The 23,374-nt window shown below is 43.3% G+C and overlaps 2 protein-coding genes and 1 long non-coding RNA gene across 6 annotated transcripts in view; 1 reads left to right on the top strand and 2 right to left on the bottom strand.

Annotated features, from left to right (window-relative positions):
• LOC139532420 (hemicentin-2-like) overlaps positions 1-23,374 on the top strand; it is a 231,613-nt gene that overhangs the window by 171,393 nt on the left and 36,846 nt on the right. The gene's annotated exons all lie outside the window — the stretch shown is intronic.
• LOC139532429 (SLAM family member 7-like) overlaps positions 1-23,374 on the bottom strand; it is an 89,776-nt gene that overhangs the window by 60,767 nt on the left and 5,635 nt on the right. The window contains exons 2-7 of one of the 3 annotated variants that reach the window (XM_071330003.1): positions 22,981-23,268; positions 22,591-22,857; positions 22,168-22,242; positions 14,201-14,313; positions 13,499-13,525; positions 13,294-13,350 (exon numbers count right to left, since the gene is read on the bottom strand). The exons of the other annotated variants lie outside the window; for them this stretch is intronic. Of the exons in view, the coding sequence (XP_071186104.1) occupies positions 13,318-13,350; positions 13,499-13,525; positions 14,201-14,313; positions 22,168-22,242; positions 22,591-22,857; positions 22,981-23,268 (803 nt within the window). The 3' untranslated portion in view covers positions 13,294-13,317. The remainder of the gene's footprint in view (positions 1-13,293; positions 13,351-13,498; positions 13,526-14,200; positions 14,314-22,167; positions 22,243-22,590; positions 22,858-22,980; positions 23,269-23,374) is intronic. 3 annotated transcript variants of the gene reach the window in all.
• Positions 7,795-13,268, bottom strand: LOC139532435 (uncharacterized). The gene is made up of 2 exons (XR_011666571.1): positions 12,503-13,268; positions 7,795-9,752 (listed from the first exon to the last, which is right to left on the bottom strand). It is a non-coding gene; the product is annotated as an uncharacterized lncRNA (long non-coding RNA).

Below are 23,374 nucleotides of genomic sequence, written 5' to 3'. Positions count from 1 at the left end.
CTTGGGATAAATGCTCTGACTCTGTGGTTGATATATCCCAACTGCACTTGAGTAGTGAGAGACTCCATATCAAAAAACAAAAGAACAGATAGACTTCACTTTTTCTTCATTCACCATACGATTCATCCAACAAGCATCAATCAAATGGATTCTTCAAAATTGGTTATCCAATCAGCTGCTCCTCATTTACAAACTGTACTTCTACAGGATGAGAAGGGACCTTCTTATCACTGTATGCTACTTAGCTCCGTTTTCTATTCTTTTGGACAATATTCCAAATCTCCTTGACTCCAACGCCATTATGTTCACGCTCCACATCAATGTCCGCTTCCGCCATCTTTTCAGTTCATAGCCTACTTCTGATATTTTATTTCCTGAGGCTGTGAAAGTGAAAGTAAAATGTGGTTTAGCTCCTCAATGTCACGCCATAGAGAGGCTTTTATTCTCTATTTTGGTTAGGCCAGGGTGTGACTAGGGTGGGCATTCTAGTTTCTTTATTTCTATGTTTTCTATTTCTTTGTGTTTGGCCGGGTGTGGTTCTCAATCAGAGGCAGCTGTCTATCGTTGTCTCTGATTGGGAATCGTACTTAGGCAGCCTTTTTTCCTTTCGCATTTGTGGGTAGTGTTATATAATTTTGTAATTAATGTTCATAAATTGCAATTATCTTTTTAGGTCTGAACCCCAGAGATTGTAAAGTTCTAGTTTAAATGAAACAGACAGAATTCCCATCTCACAATTAGTCAAACAATTTTATTGGCGAGAGCTCTGACGTGCATATACAAAAACGTTCCTTTTATACCTTCCCTTAAACTACGCACATACATACACACTATATTTGGATTATCCCCTGAAGTCTCACCACAGTTTATTACCACTCAGCTGACAGTTCCAGTCCCCCCCAGATACGGAAAACCTGGAGGGGCTCTCACTGTCTTATTTTATCTCCACAGAGTTATAGCTGGGTCGGTTCAAACATAGGTTAAGGAGTCTCTTTGTTTTCTTTCGGCACACACATACATTCCTTTCTTCCCCAATGGTTATCATTTTTAATTACTCCTTGTCCATGCTACATAACCTCTAATCCTAATGGTTAAGTTTCTGGGTAGAATTAGTGAATCATTTATCTTAATCCTTGATAAAAATATTTTAACAGGTAGTTATCTTTGTTAGTGGCACTATTGCCCAAGTTAAGCTTCACGTTTTTTCCTTGTTTTGTTGTTTTGTTGGCGACATTCATTTCAAATAAAAAGAAATGTACGCTCATCGCGCTGCGCTTTGGTCCAGTCATTTCCACCTAGACGACGGCCGTGACACTCAAGCTGTTTCCATTGTTGGCAAGTGACATCTGGTGGGGCTTTGGAGGGGGTGAGTGTTAGGGGGTGTGTACGGGAGGCGAAGTCAGGTGCAGGAGAGCAGAGTGTAGTAAACAGGCGCACTTTAATTCCGGTCCAAAATGACAGCACATATAACATAACGTGCCAAAAATCACGGAACATTTAAAAAAGTATGGCGCCTGACAATTTCCACATAACAATAAACAATTACACACACAGACATGGAGGGGAACAGAGGACTAAATACACGCAGTCTGATTATGGAATGAAAACCAGGTGTGTATGGAACAAGACAAAACAAATGGACATATGAGAAATGGAGCGGCGATGGATAGAAAGCCGGTGACGTCGATCGCCGCCTGAACAAGGAGAGGAGCCGACTTCGGCGGAAGTCGTGACGGTGCCACCCCCCCCCCCATGACGCGTGGCTCGAGCGGCGCGCCAACACGTCCTCCACCGGAACCCAGCATCTCTCCTCCGGGCCATACCCCTCCCAGTCCACGAGGTACTGAAGGCCCCTCGCCCGATGTCTCGAATCCAGTATGGAACGAACGGAGTACGCCGGGGCCCTCTCAATGTCCAGAGGGGGCGGAGGAACCTCCCGTAACTCAGACTCCTGGAGCGGGCCAGCCACCACCGGCCTGAGGAGAGACACATGGAATGAGGGGTTAATGCAGTAATCGGGGGGAAGCTGTAACCTGTAACATACCTCGTTCACTCTCCTCAGGACTTTAAATGGCCCCAGCTCTACCCATTGATACACTGTGGTCCATTGGCTGCTAAAGAAATGAGCGCATAGAACTCAGTCTTTTGGCCAATGCAGCAGTAGGCCTATAACATCAATCATCAACTAAGTAAGATAGATAGACCTAAACCGACAATTAAAACAGTGGAAAATATCCTGATGAAAATGTTGGTTCTTTCAATCACATTCATCTCTTTACTCCGCCTGTCTGCCTTCCTTTCTATCTGTCTATTGAGCTACTGCTTGTGAAGCGCAACATTGTATCAAATCACCAACTGGCTGTCTCTAGCGAACTTGTACCATTGTATCAACAAGCCTATTCCGGGCCCTCAGTTTCCCGCACCAGTGAGCTCAGAACAGACGTTTCTGCTGGATATATAGAATCATCAGATCATGATATTTTGATAATCGAGTGTTGGAAAAAAATCAGGTACTGAGGAACTATCATTTCCAATGGACGTTAAAAAAACAGACAATTTACAATGTATGAGGTGAAGAAAAAATGAAGCTCAGCTTATTAGTGGTGGACGTGGTGAATTAACACAATCAGAAATCAGACATTGCCAAATGGGCACTTTCCTCCAGTTCCATGCAGCAGGCCAGGTAGGCCTACTTCTAAGCATGCTCATGCACAGGGACCCTCTGCACACATAGACAACTGACACCCACGAAGCATCGTTAGTGACGTGAGTGACGTCCCCGATTGAAACGCTATTAGCGCGCACCTCGCTAACTAGCTGGCCATTTCACATCGGTTACACTGACCCCCCTTTTGACCTCCTCCTTTTCCGCAGCAACCAGGGATCCGGGTCAACAGCATCAATGTAAGTATAGTTTCCGCCCCTCGCCCCGAACCAGGGACCCTCTGCACACATCAACAGTCACTCTCGAAGCATCGTTACCCAACGCGCCACAAAAGCCAAGGCCCTTGCAGAGCAAGGGGAACAACTACTTCAAGGTCTCAAAGCGAGTGACGTCACTGATTGAAACGCTATTAGTGCGCACCACCGCTAACTAGCTAGCCATTTCACATTGGCCTCCTCCTTTTCCGCAGCAACCATTGATCCGGGTCAACAGCATCAATGTAACAGTATAGCTTCTGTCCCTCTCCTAGCCCCTACCTGGGCTCAAACCAGGTACTTCAATAATGAGGACACATCAGATAGCACCAATAAGCAACATGCACACCTGAACTACTTCTCTGATTGTCACGGTTCTCGTAAGAACGGGACCAAGGCGCAGCAGATGTTGAGTTCCACATATTTATTTCAAAGTGAAACTTTAAGCAAAAACAATAAATTAATAAGCGTACAACGAAACGTGACTACGTGGTGCACATGCACAAACACAAAACAATATCCTACAAACACAGGTGGGGAAAATAGCTACTTAAATATGATCACCAATTAGAGACAACAATTACCAGCTACCTCTAATTGGGAACCATACAAAACACATAGAAACATAGAAAATATAAACTAGAACACAACATAGAAATTTTAAACTAGAATACACCCTAGCCCTGACCTACCACACTATAGAGAAACAAGGGCTCTCTATGGTCAGGGCGTGACAGTACCCCCCCCCCCCCAAAGGTGCGGACTCCGGCCGCAAAACCTGAAACCTAATGGGGAGGGTAGGGGGGGGATTAGTGTCGGTAGCGGCTCCGGTGTAGGTCGTAGCCCCCGCCCAGACCCCGGATCCGGCCATTGCGCCGGGCTGAACGCCGTGCCTGGACTGGGCATCGGCACAAAGGAGGACTCCGGCCATGGAGCCGGGTTGGACGACGTGCCTGGACTGGGCACCGGCGCAGAGGAAGGCTTTGGAGCTGGACTGGACGCCGTGCCTGGACTGAGCACCGGCGCAGAAGAAGGCTCCGGCCATGGAGCGGACTGGACGCCGTGCCTGGACTGAGCACCGGCGCAGAAGAAGGCTCCGGCCATGGAGCGGACTGGACGCCGTGCCTGGACTGGGCACCGGCGCAGAGGATGGCTCCGGCCTTGGAGCGGGACTGGACGCCGTGCCTGGACTTTCCGGACCGTTGACCGTCGACGGAGGCTCCGGACTGTGTACCGTCGCCGGAAGCTCCGGACTGTGTACCGTCGCCGGAAGCTCCGGACTGTGTACCATCGCAGGAAGCTCCGGACTGTGAACCGTCGCCGGAAGCTCCGGACTGTGAACCGTCGCCGGAGGTTCCGGACTGTGAACCGTCGCCGGAAGCTCTGGACTGTGAATGCGCACTGGAGGCCTAGTGCCGGTACAGGTGGCACCGGACTGGTTACACGCACTTCAGGGCGAGTGTGAGGAGCAGGCACAGGACGTACCGGACTGGGGAGGTGCACTGGAGGCCTGATGCGTGGGGCCGGCACAGGTTGCACCGGACTGGTGACACGCACATCAGGGCGAGTGCGAGGAGCAGGCACAGGATTTACCGGACTGGGGAGGCGCACTGGAGGCCTGATGCGTGGGGCCGGCACAGGTGGCACCGGATTGGTGACACGCACTTCAGGGTGAGTGCAAGGAGGAGGCACAGGACGGACCAGACTGGGGAGGCGCACTGGAGGCCAGAAGCGTGGAGCCGGCCCAGGTTGCACCAGACTGCTAACCGGATCCTCCGGTCGGATGTTGAGCATAACACACTTGCACAACATCTCTCTCATCTCTTTCTCTCAACTTCCCCATTGCCTCCCTGACGGTCTCTGGCTCTTCAGGGCGAGTGCGGGGAGCAGGGGCACAGGACGTACCGGGCTGGAGAGGCGCACTGGAGATCTGATGTGTGGAGGCGGCACAGGTTTCACCGGACTGATTACACGCTCCTCCAAACGCCTGCGTTGCCACATACTCCGAGCTAACTCCATTCTCCAGTATCCTTCCTCACACTGTTCCATCGATTCCCAGGCGGGCTCTGGTACTCTCCTTGGGTCGACCGACCACTTCTCTATCGCCTCCCTGACGGTCTCTGGCTCTTCCCTCTGCTCAGCTGCCAGCTCCATGTTCCCCCCCCAAAAATCTTGGGGTTTCTGTGGCCCCGGTCCCCGCCGTTGTCGCTGTCCCCCTATGCTCCTTGGCGACTCCCGCCAAGGAAGGGTCTCGTGTCCTCTCATGTCCTCCCAAGTCCAAAACTCCCTTACCTCATGTTCACGCTGCTTGGTCCTTTGTTGGTGGGATATTCTATCACGATTGTCGTAAGAAAGGGACCAAGGTGCAGCGGATGTTGAGTTTCACATATTTATTTCAAAGTGAACCTTTAAGCAAAAACAATAAATCAATAAACGAACAATGAAACGTGACTACGTGGTGCACATGCACAAACACAAAACAATATCCCACAAACACAGGTGGGAAAATTGCTACTTAAATATGATACCCAATTTGAGACAACAATTACCAGCTGCCTCTAATTGGGAACCATACAAAACACCAACATAGAAAATATGAACTACAACACAACATAGATATTTTAAACTAGAATACCCCCTCACGCCCTGACCTACTACACCATAGAGAAACAAGGGCTCTCTATGGTCAGGGCTTGACACTGATAGAGTTCAGTGTGTCAAATTGGAGGGCCTGTTGTCCGGACCTCTGGTAGTCTGTATGGGGGTGCCACAGGGTTCAATTCTCGGGCCGACTCTCTTCTCTGTATCAATCAATGATGTCGCTCTTGCTGCTGGTGATTCTCTGAGCCACCTCTACGCAGGTGACACCATTCTGTATACTTCTGGCCTTTCTTTGGACACTGTGTTAACTAACCTCCAGACGAGCTTCAAACGCAAGTAAAACTAAATGCATGCTATTCAATCGGTCACTGCCCGCACCTGCTCACTAGAATCGGCTTCCTATATCGCAACAAAGCATCCTTCACTCATGCTGCCAAACATACCCTCGTAAAACTGACCATCCTACCGATCCTCGACTTCGGTGATGTCATCTATAAAATAGCCTCCAACACTCTACTCAACAAATTGGATGCAGTCTATCACAGTGCCATCTATTTTGTCACCAAAGCCCCATACACTACCCACCACTGCACGACCTGCACCTGTTGGTTGGCCCTCGCTTCATACTCGTCGCCAAACCCACTGGCTACATGTTATCTACAAGTAAAGCCCCGCCTTATCTGAGCTCACTGGTCACCATAGCAGAACCCACTCGTAGCACACGCTTCAGCAGGTACATCTCACTGGTCACCCCCAAAGCCAATTCCTCCTTTGGTCATCTTTCCTTCCAGTTCTCTGCTGCCAATGACTGGAACGAACTGCAAAAATCTCTGAAGCTGGAGACTCATATCTCCCTCACTAGCTTTAAACACCAGCTGTCAGATCAGCTCACAGATCACTGCACCTGTACATAGCCCATCTGTAAACAGCCCATCTATTTACCTACCTCATCCCCATACTGTATTTATTTATTTATCTTGCTCCTTTGCACCCCAGTATCTCTACTTGCACATTAATCTTCTGCACATCTACCATTCCAGTGTTTAATTGCTATATTGTAATTACTTCGCCAGCATGGCCTATTTATTGCCTTAACTCCCTTATCCTTCCTCATTTGCACTCACTGTATAGAGACTTTTTGTTTTCTTTTGTTCTACTGTATTATTGATTGTATGTGTGTTTATTCCATGTGTAACTCTGTGTTGTTGTATGTGTCAAATTGCTATGCTTTATCTTGGCCAGGTCACAGTTGCAAATGAGAACTTGTTCTCAACTAGCCTACCTGGTGAAACAAAGGTGAAAAAAAATATATACAATTCTGTAAATACAGGTAGAACCAGTATCACCTTCAGAATTACTGGTTGTCAGCTAAATGTAGACATTGGTAGTACTACTTGCTCCCTCCCCCTCACCTATAACTTAGCACTTACTAACCCCACATTTTGACAATCAGATGGTTCACTTGAGCACTGTGACTCTTGTAGCCATCGAAAATCCCAAAACACAAATCTAATCTACCCAAAACCACATCATTAAGATAGCCTACTAACGAGCAAGAGGGTGAATGTTACTGTTATTACTGTTCTGTTCACCTGCACCACCTCAAATCATCTAACTACAGTATTTCTATGAGCAAGTGCTCTGTTACTAAATACTATGTCTATGAACACCAATGCACGTGGTCAAACCAAGTAGCGTACGGTCACCGACAGCAATTCAAATGGCAGTAGCAACACTGACTCTGAAGTTAATACAGATTAAAACTATTTTTATTATATGTAATAATCAGTATTGATAATCAGGCCTATTTACATTTTAGTCCTTTAGTAGACACTCCTATCCAGAGTGATTAGGGCTAAGTGCCTTGCTAAAGGGCACAGACATTTTTGACCTAGTCGGCTCAGGGATTCGAACAAGTGACCTTTCAGTGACTGGCCCAACGATCTTAACGACTAGGACACCTACCACCCTGGCCTATCATTACCACTCACCTGAGCCAAACACCTGTCCAACTGGCTCGCTGACTTCTTCAGCTTGCAGCTGTACTTTTAAACGTTGGTTGATTTGCCAGTGTCACTCTTAGAGACAATCAGCTGTTTGTCTAAGACCTCCCACAACCCCTCTCCAGCTGTATGTGATGGGTTCAGCATCAGTGGTGGTGCCTTCACAGGTAAGGCACAAGGTTTTGTTGGAGTTACAGGCAAAAGTGATTGTGGGTTTAAGGACTGCTTCTGTAAATCCAGGAGAGAGACAAAGACAAAGCAGGGGAAAAAATGCTGGTGAGGCACTGCATCACAGACTGCTGTTTAATATAGAGGCACACAGACCGACACACAAACACACACATTTAGGTTTGAAAAAAATGTGATCAATGTCAGAGGTCAAATTAATAAAATCAAACATAGAACTCCTTTATTGAAAAATATAAATATCAAACACCTCAAATTCACAAAGGATTGGCAGGACATACAGGCTGGAATTCAATTGTTGCAGATAAAATAAACACACTGCGCTTTAAAGTGCATTTGTTTTGCACAGCAGCATGTTTCATAAGGAAGGAGTGGACACTTGATTTAGGAATCATCAGTCCTGTGGTGTGATCAGTTTAGTGAACCTGGCTGAGACTGATCTCTAAGTCTAGTGTCAACTAGTCCCTTTCCCCAACTCAGTATTCACAGATCTGAAGGGTTCAGATAGGGATATGTATGTTGGGGATGGCTGAATCCAGCCCTATATGGACCTTCCTCTGTATTGCTTTCACCAATCAAGTTTGTATTTTTTCCCAATCTTAAGACAAAGTGCTGAAACAGAATTGGTGTTCAGATGTTGTGTACAACACAATCATTCAGTCATCAACACCACTAGTGTTGAGGTCTGGAGTTTAAACAGCGATACATACAATGATTGTACAAGTACAGGTTTTTGCATGTGCCAACACTCCATTTTAGAACAGTCTTGGTCCAGTCCCACAATAAATTAATGTGAGCTGGTCTTAATTCATAACATCTTCTGTGACAGAATTACATGAGACATACCAGTAACAGAACTAAAACCTGGGATATACCAAGTTAGTGGTCTTGCCCAACAAATGTTCTCAACAATCTGGTGGCAATTAGTGTTAACCCTTACTATGGTCTGTAATTGGTCCATCACAGACTGATGTACAGATATATATATTTTTCTCTATCTTAAAATCCTAGTGACAAAATTCTATTGTGAAAACAGATATTTACCAGATTGTAATTTGATGAAGACAACATTAAAATATTAAGGCATTAAAACTTGTTAGTAATACATCTCAGTATTGCAGAGCTCTCCCCCTTATAATTAAAACAATAACAACCTGTACAAATTCCTTGACATAAGTCAAGTGAAGGCTTTAAGAATTAGTAAATTATGAAATGATAAGACATTCACAAGCTGCGATTTAAAACAGAAAGTGCAGTGGGTTGGCATAAAGCACTCTGGAGAAAATACCTGAAAAGGTATCATACAACCACAAAATGGTTGATACTATGGCTTCAAACAACCTGCACAAATTCATTGAGATTTGTAAAGACGAGGCATGAATACTGAGAAAGGATAAGAATCTACAAAGCTATTTACCACAAAGTATAAGATACTTTTTGGTCCATCATCAAAATGTTCTGAAATACAAATATTGCCCTCATATTTCTGAAGTACTGTAAGTTCATAAAGCACACTGGTCATCACATTATACAGTGAGCGGAAAATAGGCAAACATTGCACACATTGCATTCAATCTGATGAAGTACAGTGAGCTCCAAAAGTATTGAGACAGTTACATGGTTTCTGGTTGTTTTGGCTCTGTACTCCAGCACTTTGGATTTGAAATGATCCAACAACTGAGGTTAAAGTGCAGACTGTCATCTTTAATTTGAGGGTAGTCTCATCCATATCGGGTTAAAGCTGACAGTCTTTAACCTCATAGTCATTATCTCATTTCAAACCCAAAGTACTGGAGTACAGAGCCAAAACAACAAAATATGTCTGTACCAATATTTTGTAGCTCACTGTACTTCATCTGATTCCATGTTACTTTGTGCAACGTTCACCTGTTGTTTTCCTTCATTTTACATTTAATTAAAAACGTCTCCAACATGTTTCTCTCTTGGTAGTTTGTCTCAATGTAACAGATATGGAGTTATGTACTGAGAGCCTTCAAACCCCATGTTTCTGGTCCTCAGTTACCCCACCAGGAAGACCACCAGCTGGAAGGAAGCAACAGAGGAAAGAGCTCATGAGACAAAACATTACTAATGACTAGGGCCAGGAGTTTTTCCTTGTCAGGTCACATGGTCTGGAAAAACTCTTGGTCTTATGTTATATATGCAACAGGTGTTCTTCCAGAAGAGTTAGACTTAAATCACACACATTCCTGCTCTCCTTTCACACCCTCATAAGCTACAACAATCAAACAGTACAGGGATTTCCTAGTTTGTCTTTTCTGGACCACAAACTTGCTCTAACAATCATCAAGGTAATCAACAACATATTAGATGGCAGAATTCCAGGTGAACGCCACTGTTTCTTACACTCAGGCTTGGACTGATCTTTAGGACTGTTGGATCTGCTGGCTTCAGCTGCTAATGAGCTGCTAATAGAAGGACAAACTTCCTTACTGTTATTACTGTTATGTTCACCTTCACCACCTCAAATCATTGATCATCAAAAACTCATTCCATGGAGGGCCGAGTGTCTGCGGGTTTTCACTCGATTGATGAAATAAGATCACCAATTAGTAAACAACTCCCCCACCTAGTTGCCTAGATCTTAACAAAAAAACAGACACTAAGCCCTTCATGGAATGGGTTTGACACCCCAGATCTAGATGAACCCTATATACTTGTAATACAACAAAGTATAATGTATCTGGCTTTTAAGAATCTGTCAGTTATAGGAATCAGGACAAATATGGTTGGAGTGTACTGTAACTGCCAGAGCACTCTGTTACCGGGTAAACTGTCTGCTTAAGTCTCATACACACCTCCATTCCCCTGTAATTTGTCAGCAATGTTGTCCCCTGTTTTAGAGGACAGTAGCAAAACCACTCAGCAGAATCACACAGAAGGAAAACAACTACAGCCTCTCCTACTGCATCAAATGCTACTTAAGAAGTTACTTCTGCTTTATACAGTCTTAAATTAACTGCCTTTAGCTGAGGAGAAGACAAGAGAGAAGTTGAGTTTAGCCTTCTCATACACAGACCATATAATTATTTGTTGTGTTCACTTCTGGATGATAATGAAAAGGATGCTGAGTGTCAGAATTCCAGGAGAATACCACTGTGTCTTCTACCATCAGGCTTTGACTAATATTTAAGACTATTGGATCCGCTAGGTTAATCTGCCAATGAGTACACAGGGACAAACTCTTCTTCTTCTGAAAGAATACACTCATAAGGTGTATTGCCGCCACCTACTGTACAGGCTAGTAAAAAATAAACTCAAAATATTTTTTGCATTAATAAATTCATACTAATTACCAAAAGACATTTCCCCGAATTCACACTACTACCCTGAATTTCAAACAAAAAACTGTACACCTTCAGTCGGATTTAAATGTCTATTCAGATCCCTACACAGGCTCGGGAACCTGGGAGGGGGGGGGACCTCTTCATTCAGTACTCCCTGTAACATTTTGGCTGTAAAGTCCTGGAGATCCAGAAATCTATTTGCCCCCTTCACAATGTCTAACTGCTTTGATTTTATTCTTCACTTGACTAGTGCAATTCATCAATTGCGCTATAAATGCAATAAAGTCCACCTTCACTGTTTGTGTGTCGGGATCCTTCTCCTGCATGGCATTCACTGCAGACTGTCGGACATCCACTACCACCTCCTCTCTACTTACTCATTCAGCTATTTTCACCTCCTCCACATAGAATCAGGGCTATCCAGCAGGTCTCCTAACTACTGCGTCTCACCGCACAACTCACATAATCAGGTTTTACATAAGTCGGGAGAACCACTTCATCAAACGCCAATCAAACCGATAGGCTTTGCGCCTTCTTTTCGTCTATCATTCGATTCAAGCGACATTCGTCTACCACTCCTGGAATGTTATCCCTAAACCACACAGCTTCTATGTCCAACGAGACACCAGAGATGACACCTTTAATCAGAGCCCAACTCTGAAAACCCTAGCTTTCCACATCATACATCGACATCTTGTAGAGCCACAGAGCCTTCTCCTTATGCGCTTTTGAAATGCGAAATCAACATCATACCGCACCTGGTCACTCTGACCGATTCCACTTTAAACAATTCGTCCTTCACAATCTCTGAGACCGCAAACGGATCACCCCAACAAAAAAAACATCCTTGCTTGTGAATCACACTCCAACCATCAACTGCTGTTCATTTCCAACTTCAGCCCTTTCTACTCCACTCTTCTTCACCATTGTCCACTCATTCTCCCCAACTGTAGTCGCGCCAAGAGAATAACACAATACTTCCACTTCATGTGTCAGACTCATTCCACAGAGGGCCAAGTGTCTGCAGATTTTCACTCCTCCCTTGCACTTGGATTGATGAATTAAGGTCACTAATTAGTAAATAACTCCCCTCACCTGGTTGTCTAGGTCTTAATTGAAAGGAAAAAACAAAAACCTAAGCCCTTAATGGAATGAGTTTGACACCCCAGTTCCCTCTATACTTATAATATAACAAAATATAATGTATTTAGCTTTTCAGGATCAGTCAGTTACAGGAATCAAAACATCAGAACAAATATGGTTGGAGTTCACTGTAACTGCAGGAGCACTGATTCCAGATCTGTTACCGGGTAAACTATCCACTTAAGCTTCATACGCACCTCCATTCTCCTGCCCTTTTACAGTTTTGTCTGTGTTCTCTTCCCCTGTTTTGTTAAACATCTACTACAGCTCCTCTTATTGCATCAAATGCTACTTAAGAAGTTACTTCTGTTTATACAGTCTTAAATTAACTGGATGACTTGCCTTGTTCTGGCTGGACTCCATCACTGCCTTTAGCTGAGAAGAAGAGGAGAGAGAAAAGTTGAGCTTAGCATTCTCATACACAAACCATTTTAGTATTTGTTGTGTTCACTTCTGGATGACAATGAAAAGGATGCTAAGTGGCAGAATTCCAGTTGAATGCCACTGTGCCTTACCATCAGTCATCAACAGAATTAAAATAAAATTGCAATCAATGGGGCAAAAAAGTATTTAGTCAGCCACCAATTGTGCAAGTTCTCCCACTTAAAAAGATGAGAGAGGCCTGTAATTTTCATCATAGGTACACTTCAACTATGACAGACAAAATGAGAGAAAAATCCAGGAAATCACATTGTAGGATTTTTAATGAATTTATTAGCAAATTATGGTGGAAAATAAGTATTAATTCCGATTGTTGCCTGCATCCCTTGTAAAGTTACACCATCCATTAACATTGTTTACAGCAAATAGAGTAGAAGAGGTTCCTTGAATTTAGGAGGTATTTGTCCTTTAAGTTATGTCCTTTAAGGTTATGTTGAGAAAACATGGAAATATTCTGGGTTGTGGGATTACAGCTGTGGACTCTCTCTCTGTCTCTCTCACACACACACACCTAGTTTAAAACAGTTTTCTGGAATGGGACAAAAACAACACTACTGTTCTGTGCTGAGAGGAAGTATGTGTGTAGTGCATGGAAGGTTGTGAATATAGGGCAGTACATGAATAATGTTGTGTGTGTATTACTTTGGGAACCCTGTTAGAATATGGATCAGTCCAGTTAAGGCAACACTTACCAAACATTCTACCAAAATACTTTCTCAAAAAGTTGATCCAGGTGTCTTGGGGATATCCTGAGATTAAATAGGAACTCAAAAATGTAAGCCATTATTAACATTTTCATTCAAATTGTGCTTTGCTTTCACTGGAATCCAAATGTTCTGAATTTTCTGTGAAGCAGTGTGTATGAAGAATTGAGACAGGAAGAGAGAATTAGCCTACCTTTCTTTTTCTTCCACAACCAAATTCCTGAGGAGTAAAAAAAATTATAATTGTATTTTTCAAGTTGATCCATGGTTCTGTATCTTATGTATTAGGTTTAACAGAGTGAGAAATAACCCCTCTTAAAGTACAAGTCTGTGTATTAACCATTCTGTCAGCTATTGAGTAGGACTTCACCCACATTTACATGTTTAAGCTGCAATAAGAAGACATCATTTCTGAGAGCACCAATAAACAACCTGCATACAGTACCTGCACAAGGCCGACTTCAAATCAATGTGAAAGTAACCAGTGCATTAAACAGCTGACGACAAATGCAAACTATGCTCGATAAATACTACACATGCATTGAAATAAAAAGGCATACATCAAAGGACTTACCCAGGTCTACAATCAACAAGAATGCACAAAGACAAACTCAAAGAATGACAAGAATCACAAAATATACACATGCTTTTTTAAAGGGAGCTAACATGCTAACCACTCCGCTGATGTTGCAAAATAAATGTACACATACTGTGCATTCAGAAAGTATTCAGACCCCGTCCCCTTTTTCCACATTTTCTTACATTATACCCATATTCTAAAATTGATTAAATAAAAAAATGTCCTCATCAATCTACACACAATACACCATAATACAAAAGTGAAAACAGGTTTAGAAATGTTTGCAAATTTATAATAAAATAAAAACAGAAATACCTTATTTACATAAGTATTCAGACCCTTTGCTATGAGACTCGAAATTGAGCTCAGGTGCATCCTGTTTCCATTGATCATCCTTGAGATGTTTCTACAACTTGATTGGAGTCCACCTGTGGTATATTCAATAGATTGGACATGATTTGGAAAGGCAAACACCTGTCTATATACGTTTCCACAGTTGACAGTGCATGTCAGAGGGAAAACCAAGCCATGAGGTAGAAGGATTTGTCTGTAGAGCTCCGAGACATGATTGTGTCGAAGCACAGATCTGGGGAAGTGTACCAAAGAAATTCAGCAGCATTGAAGGTCCCCAAAAACATAGTGGCCTCCATCATTCTTAAATGGACCAAATTTAAGAATGGCTGGCTGCCCGGCCAAACTGAGCAATCAGGGGAGAAGGGCCTTGGTCAGGGAAGTGACCAAGAACCCAATGGTCACTCTGACAGAGCTCCAGAGTTCCTCTGTGGAGATGGGAGAACCTTCCAGAAGGACAACCATCTCTTCAGCACTCCATCAATCAGGCCTTTATGATAGAGTGTTAGACGGAAGCTTGGAGTTTGCCAAAAGGCACCTAAAGGATTCTCAGACCAGAGAAATAAGATTCTCTGGTCTGATGAAATCAAGACTGAACTCTTTGGCCTGACTGCCAAGCGTCGAGTCTGGAGGAAACCTGGCACCATCCCTACGGTGAAACATGGTGGTCGCAGCATCATGCTGTGGGGATGTTTTTCAGCAGCAGAAACTTAGGGGACTGGTCAGGATCGAGGGAAAGATTAACGGCGCAAAGTACAGAGAGACCCTTGATGAAAACCCACTTCAGACTGCTCAGGACCTCAGACTAGGGCAAAGGTTCTCCTTCCAACAGGACAACGACCCTAAGCACACAGCCAAGACAATGGAGGAGTGGATTTGGGACATGTCTCTGAATGTCCTTGAGTGGCCCAGCCCAAGCCTGGACTTGAACCCAATCGAACATCTCTGGAGAGACCTGAAAATAGCTGTGCAGTAACGCTCCCCATCCAACCTGACAGAGCTTGAGAGGATCTGCAGAGAAGAATGGGAGAAACTCACCAAATACAGGTGTGCCCAGTTTGTAGTAGAGGTCGACCGATTAATCGGAATGGCCGATTCATCGGAATGGCCGATTAATCAGGCCGATTTCAAGTTTTCATAACAATCGGGAATCGTTTTTTTTTTTTTTTTTACACCTTTATTTAATCTTTATTTAACTAGGCAAGTCAGTTAAGAACACATTCTTATTTTCAATGACGGCCTAGGAACGTTCTGCCTCGTTCTGCCCCAGATTTTTAACCTTGTCAGCTCGTGGGATCCGAGCTGACAACTAGTCCAATGCTCTCCAATGTTAACTAGTCCAATGCTCTAACACCTGATTACATTGCACTCCACGAGGAGCCTGCCTGTTACGCGAATGCAGTCAGCTAAGGTAAATTGCTAGCTAGCATTAAACTTATCTTATAAAAAACAATCAATCAATGACTGTCATTGCTCCAATGTGTACTTAACCATAAACATCAATGCCTTTCTTAAAATCAATACACAAGTATATATTCTTAAACCTGCATATTTAGCTAAAAGAAATACAGGTTAGCAGGCAATATTAACCAGGTGAAATTGTGTCATTTCTCTTGCGTTCATTGCACGCAGAGTCAGGGTATATGCAACAGTTTGGGCCGCCTGGCTCTTTGCAAACTAATTTGCCAGAATTTTACGTAATTATGACATAACATTGAAGGTTGTGCAATGTAACAGGAATATTTAGACTCATGGATGCCACCCGTTAGATAAAATACGGAACGGAATAAACGTTTTGTTTTCGAGGTGATAGTTTCCGGATTAGTTAAAGGTATACGGTTTAGAGAGAAATAGTCGACGCGTTATAATTCCTGTAATAACTTGCGGCTGAACTTGAAAGGGGTTCCTTCGTTATTTTACCGTTCATGTCTTCCATAGAGAATGTCTTGATCTACTTCAAATAAGGTCTGTGTTTCGCGGAGGAGCAGACTGACAGGGGAACATGCAGACAAGCTCTGCTTTCTGCACTACAACCCAAAACTTCTTAACTGGGAATATTGAAGACCCATGAAAGCTGGTGGTTCGTTTTAACATATGTTCTCATGTTATTTGAGACTAAATTGATTTTATTTATGTATTATATTAAGTTAAAATAAAAGTGTTCATTGTTCATTCAGTATTGTTGCAATTGTCATTATTACAAAAATGTGTGTGTGTGTATGATATATATATATATATATATAAACATGTTTAAAAAAATATATATATAGAAATCGGCCGAATAATCGGTATCGGCTTTTTTTGTCCTCCAATAATCGGTATCGCCGTTGAAAAATCATAATCGGTCGACCTCTAGTTTGTAGCATCATAACCAAGAAGACTTAAGGCTGTAATCAATGCCAAAGATGCTTCAACAAAGCACTGATCTGAATACTTATGTGTATGTAATATATATATATTTTTTAAATATAAATTAGCAAAAATACTAAAAATCAGTTTTTGCTTTGTCAATATGGGGTATTGTGTGTGGATTGATGAGGGGGGTGGGAATTATTTAATACGTTTTAAAATAAGGCTGTAACGCAACAAAATGTGGAAAAGGTCAAGGGGTCTGAATACTTTCCGAATGCATTGTACTAGAGGGATTAATCGGAATGGCCGATTTCAAGTTTTCATAACAACCGGAAATCGGTATTTTTGGGCACCGATTTGCCGTTTTTTTAATATATATATTTTTATACCTTTATTTAACTAGGCAAGTCAGTTAAGAACACATTCTTATTTTCAATGACGGCCTAGGAACGGTGGGTTAACTGCCTTGTTCAGGGGCAGAACGACAGATTTTCACCTTGTCAGCTCGGGGACCCAATCTTGCAACCTTACAGTTAACTAGTCCAACGCAATAACGACCTGCCTCTCTCTCGTTGCACTCCACAAGGAGACTGCCTGTTACGCGAATGCAGTAAGCCAAGGTAAGTTGCTAGCTAGCATTAAACTTATCTTATAAAAAACAATCAATCATAACCACTAGTTAACTACACATGTTTGATGATATTACTAGATATTATCTAGCGTGTCCTGCGTTGCATATAATCTGACTGAGCATACCAGCATACAAGTATCTAAGTATCTGACTGAGCGGTGGTAGGCAGAAGCAGGCGAGTAAACATTCATTCAAACAGCACTTTCGTGCGTTTTGCCAGCAGCTCTTCGTTGTGCGTCAAGCATTGCGCTGTTTATGACTTCAAGCCTATCAACTCCCGAGATGAGGCTGGTGTAACTGAAGTGAAATGGCTAGCTAGTTAGCGCGCGCTAATAGCGTTTCAAACGTCACTCGCTCTGAGCCTTCTAGTAGTTGTTTTCTTTCATAGCACATATTGCACTTTTACTTTCTTCTCCAGAAAAAGAACTGAAGGAGGAGAGATTACTAGGAACAAAGTAGGTTTCCTCTTTCATCTGTGGATTAATTGTCAGAGTAGAGAAAACACGATTTTGTGTGACTCAAAATGGGGCAAAATTCTACAAAGATCCAGAAAAAAGATATTGGGGATTTCAGGTAACATAACAACCCAATGTTTATATCCCAGGACAAATTAGCTAGCAACAGCTAGCTAGCTAGCTAAATAGCCATGAATGTTTCGCGTGTTTCGACCTGTCCCCAAATGAATATAGCTGGTTCAGAGTTCGTTCTGATATTTCAACCTGAGTGTCCTGATTGCGTCTGGTGTGGATGGACAAAATCAACATGCGCACGCGGACGCATGTAAGGCTGCGTCCGTGATTCAGCACCGCTGAATGGACAGCTCCTCGGTATAGGTAGGCATAGTGGAGCTCCATGGCATGGCATGGCATGGTTCGACTCTGTCAATCACCATATTCTTATCGGCAGACTCAGTAGCCTCGGTTTTTCTAATGACTGCCTTGCCTGGTTCACCAACTACTTTGCAGACAGAGTTCAGTGTGTCAAATCGGAGGGCATGTTGTCCGGTCCTCTGGCAGTCTCTATGGGGGTACCACAGGGTTCAATTCTCGGGCCGACTCTTTTCTCTGTATACATCAATGATGTTGCTCTTGCTGCGGGCGATTCCCTGATCCACCTCTACGCAGACGACACCATTCTATATACTTCCGGCCCTTCCTTGGACACTGTGCTATCTAACCTCCAAACGAGCTTCAATGCCATACAACACTCCTTCCGTGGCCTCCAACTGCTCTTAAACGCTAGTAAAACCAAATGCATGCTTTTCAACCGTTCGCTGCCTGCACCCGCACGCCCGACTAGCATCACCACCCTGGACGGTTCCGACCTAGAATATGTGGACATCTATAAGTACCTAGGTGTCTGGCTAGACTGCAAACTCTCCTTCCAGACTCATATCAAACATCTCCAATCCAAAATCAAATCAAGAATCGGCTTTCTATTCCGCAACAAAGCCTCCTTCACTCACGCCGCCAAACTTACCCTAGTAAAACTGACTATCCTACCGATCCTCGACTTCGGCGATGTCATCTACAAAATAGCTTCCAATACTCTACTCAGCAAACTGGATGCAGTTTATCACAGTGCCATTCGTTTTGTTACTAAAGCACCTTATACGACCCACCACTGCGACCTGTATGCCCTAGTCGGCTGGCCCTCGCTACATGTTCGTCGTCAGACCCACTGGCTCCAGGTCATCTACAAGGCTATGCTAGGTAAAGTGCCGCCTTATCTCAGTTCACTGGTCACGATGGCTACACCCACCCGCAGCACGCGCTCCAGCAGGTGTATCTCACTGATCATCCCTAAAGCCAAAACCTCATTTGGACGCCTTTCCTTCCAGTTCTCTGCTGCCTGCGACTGGAACGAATTGCAAAAATCTCTGAAGTTGGAGACTTTTATCTCCCTCAACAACTTTAAAAATCTGCTATCCGAGCAGCTAACCGATCGCTGCAGCTGTACATAGTCCATCTGTAAACTACCCACCCAATTTACCTACCTCACCCCCCATACTGCTTTTATTTATTTACTTTTCTGCTCTTTTGCACACCAGTATCTCTTCTTGCACATGATCATCTGATGATTTATCACTCCAGTGTTAATCTGCTAAATTGTAATTATTCGATTTATTGCCTACCTCATGCCTTTTGCACACATTGTATATAGATTCTCTTTTTTTTCTACCATGTTATTGACTTGTTTATTGTTTACTCCATGTGTAACTCTGTGTTGTCTGTTCACACTGCTATGCTTTATCTTGGCCAGGTCGCAGTTGCAAATGAGAACTTGTTCTCAACTAGCCTACCTGGTTAAATAAAGGTGAAATAAATTTTTTTTTAAAAAAATGGTGCTGAATGGACAGCACAGTCTGTGGGCAGTTAGACATTTTCTAGGCATGGTTAGGTAGCCTACAATGCGTATATGAAAATCATAACTGGCATGCAGAACTTTATAAATGGTAGGATCAATTGTAAATTGGCACGCCAGATGAAAAAGGTTGCCGACCCCCTAGGCCACAGGTGTCAAACTCATTCCACGGGGGGCCGAGTGTCTGCGGGTTTTCGCTCCTCCCTTGTACTTGATTGATGAATTAACATCACTAATTAGTTAGGAACTCCCCACACCTGGTTGTCTAGGGCTTTATTGAAAGGAAAAACCAAAAACCTGCAGACACTAGGCCCTCCGTGGAATGAGTTTGACACCCCTGCCCTAGGCTATAGTCACCCTTGTGGAACGGTGCATACAGTGAAGCTCTATAATGACTTCCCACCAACGGTCTTTGTAGAAAGTGGGAAGAGCACAAGACAATGTTGGTGGGAAGTCATGATAGTGTCTTCAACAATACAGGAGAAGAGAACATGAACGACTGCAGAGGACTAAAAACCGTAAATAGCTTAGCTTCATTAAAAAAAAATAAAACAGGACATGTATTTTTTGGGGGAAATCGTTCAGTTGTGTTTCTTTTTATGACAATACATGAAACCAAAATTGCATTAGCCTCCTGGGCCGAATGAATGAAGATACCAATTAGGCAACAGCTATCAAAACCTATTTTAATAGCTATAAAATAGCTTTTGGTTTCGAATGGTCACCAAATAGGAGGGCTCCCCCACCTCCCAATTCCCTGGCTATCAGATTACAACAGATTCAAAGCAATCGGCGACCGGCCTAAACTGCTTAACGGCAAAACAAACTGGTACTCTGTTCTCTGGTTTCTAAAAGTGAAAGAAGAGGCACCATGCTGGCAGCTGCTCTCTGAGCCATGCCATCTAATACTCTAAACAGATGTTGTATTTTAATCAGGATTGGAATGATTTGTCTACTTTTTTACCTACTTTAAATGATTGTTCTTGAGCTACCCTGCTATACCAAGTGGAGGGAGTAACTGATTACATGTAACCTACCCAACCCTGGAACCTCCCTACTTCTTATGGTAAAGCCACACACACACACACAGCCAAAATGAATCATCCTTTATGGACCTGCAGATAGGCCTTATGCACAGTCACATATTACAGTTCTAGTGGATGGGTCGATATGGTATCGAAAATGTAGCATACTGGTGCAACTAGGGGAGAATCTCAATGGCATACTCCTTGCATCATCTCTCCTACTTCTCAAAACCCATTGGATGAGAAAGCCAGAGGTCCCTCCCCTCTGACCTTCTCCTCCAATGGGTTTTGAGAAGGAAGCGAGGAGAGAGGATGCGAGGAGTAAACAATTAAGATTCTACCCATGGCTTAATGTTAACCGTTTCCTAACATTATATTTCATTGACTTGTGTGTGTTGTGATCTACTTCAAGCACGCCGCGATGGTGGGAAGTATTTGCATAAAGTTCAGCTTTCCCAAATTTGGTCCCGCCCTGTTCACGACCCTCGGCCATGCTAGCAACTGTCCCTCGCACATGTTGCTTCTCTTCCATTGGAAATGAATGGCTATCTGTGGTTTCATGGCCCACATTATCTTCATTGAGGCACTGTGAGCCGTTTATTTGAAGTCATTTTTCTAGTTTGTTTGAAACAAACAGTTTTGTAGTATGTTGACTGTGGCTATGTATTCAGCCTTCATAGCAGACATGAGCTTTCTGTGAAAGTAAAACTTGCCTGTTGAGCCACTCGATTGAAAAAAAACAGGATGGATGTAGCTTATAACAAAGGTAAAATAACCTAGCCAGCGATTTCACATCTATGCAATATCCATTGTACTGTTGGGTTCTGAGAATATGAAATATTCTTATTCATGTCACTGAGGGAGAGAGGGTAACATTTACATTATGTCAGGTTGTTATTGTTAGTCATCAGGGATCCTATGGGAGGAAAAGAGACAGTCTGGTACCAGTCACCATGACAGCTGTAAGTTGGGGAGGAGTGAGCACTTTGGGGCAGAGGTCAGGTCAGATGAAGTGAGGAAGAACAGATATCACTAAGGTTCTGTCTAGCAACAGAGATGCATTGGCTGTTCAGAAGTGTAGGAGGAGACTCAGCATAGGAGAAAGGATTAAATATCCGTGCTTGTGTGAATATGTTTTTGTTTAATGCAGCTGTATTGATCCTCTGGGATGAATAAACTTGGTTTAAGCTTTCATAGTGTCCGTCAAGTTTTTTCTCTGAGAATTAGAACCTAACAGTACGATAAACATATTTTTAGGTTAACACAAAGTAATTACCATCCTTTTTGCTGATTAATTCAGATTAGACTAATCCATACTGTGCACTGTCCAAATTGGTGCCTCCCTGTGACACATTATGAAGACTGTGCCCTACAGCAGGTGGTGCATCTAACCCCTTGTCTTGACTGTAACAGTAGCCTGAACAGTACTGTAAATACAGGTACAACAGGTATCCTCTTCAGGGGGTATAGCTCACTGATGTTGCTGCTGTTATGTCAATCTGTGCTTCAGAACTATGTACATGTACAGTGCTCTGTTACTATAGATGTGCTGTTCTTACCTGTTATGACGATGGCAACAAGCAATAATATGGCAATGACAACACCAACAACCCAACCACCAACTTCAGAAGGCTCTGAAATGAAAACATATTTTGTATTGATAATTTGACAGGAGTTGATCAGGAATTCAACATAGTGCCGCACTCAAAATGTCCTACAACTCTAGCAGTGTTACTGACATATCAATACATAAGACTGTAACACACTTATGAGGCGGCAGGGTAGCATAGCGGTTAGAGTGTTGGACTAGGAACCGAAAGGTTGCAAGGTCGAATCCCTGAGCTGACAAGGTAAAAATCTGTCGTTCTGCCCCTGAACAAGGCAGTTAACCCACTGTTCCTAGGCTGTCATTGAAAATAAGAATTTGTTCTTAACTGACTTGCCTAGTTAAATAAAGGTTAAATATATGAGTGTCCACTCACTTGGACCAAACACCTCTCCAACTGGCTCACTGACTTCCTCACTAACATCATTCTTCAGCTTGCAGGTGTACTTGTAACCATTGGCTGATTTGCCAGTGTCGCTCTTAGAGACATTCATCTGTTTTCCTATGACCTCCCACGCCCCCTCCCCCACTTTCCAGCTGTAGGTGACTGGTTCAGCATCAGTGGTGTCGCCCTCACAGGTCAGAGTGCAGGAGGTTTTGTTGGCGTTACAGGAAGAAGTGATTGTGGGTTTGGGGACTGCCTCTGTAAATAGAGGAAAGAAACAGGAATCATTTGGGAAAATGCTTGTGAGGCACTACAATACATAACCTGCTGTTTCTACATGACCACACATACATAGACACAGACACACATAGAAACACTTACTGATAACAGATAGTTTATATGTCTTGTCAAGCAGTTTGCTGTTAAACTCCACAGAATAAACGCCACTGTCTGTTTTCATCAATCCACTGATTCTCAGCTCTCCAGTAGTCTGGTCCAGGGTTGTACGCTCTTTGAAGGCACCATAGATGTCCAGACCACCAAAATCCTTGTCCCACTCTGCCACCTTGTTCCTCCCATGCTTCCATAGGATGCTTGTGATGGGGTCAGGTACTGTGGACGTGTTCGGTGTCAACAGGATCTCACCTCCCACTTTATGATAAAGATCCTCTGGAAAAGCAGACATTTCATACATGTATCAGAGTATCAATGTATCCAGGGTAATAGATTATGGTTAGGGTATAAATATGTAGTCCTAACCCTATTGGCATTGAAC

This window comes from Salvelinus alpinus, chromosome 10 (assembly GCF_045679555.1).
Source record: "Salvelinus alpinus chromosome 10, SLU_Salpinus.1, whole genome shotgun sequence".
Taxonomy (NCBI): domain Eukaryota; kingdom Metazoa; phylum Chordata; class Actinopteri; order Salmoniformes; family Salmonidae; genus Salvelinus; species Salvelinus alpinus.
This window is presented reverse-complemented; position numbering and strand designations above follow the sequence as displayed.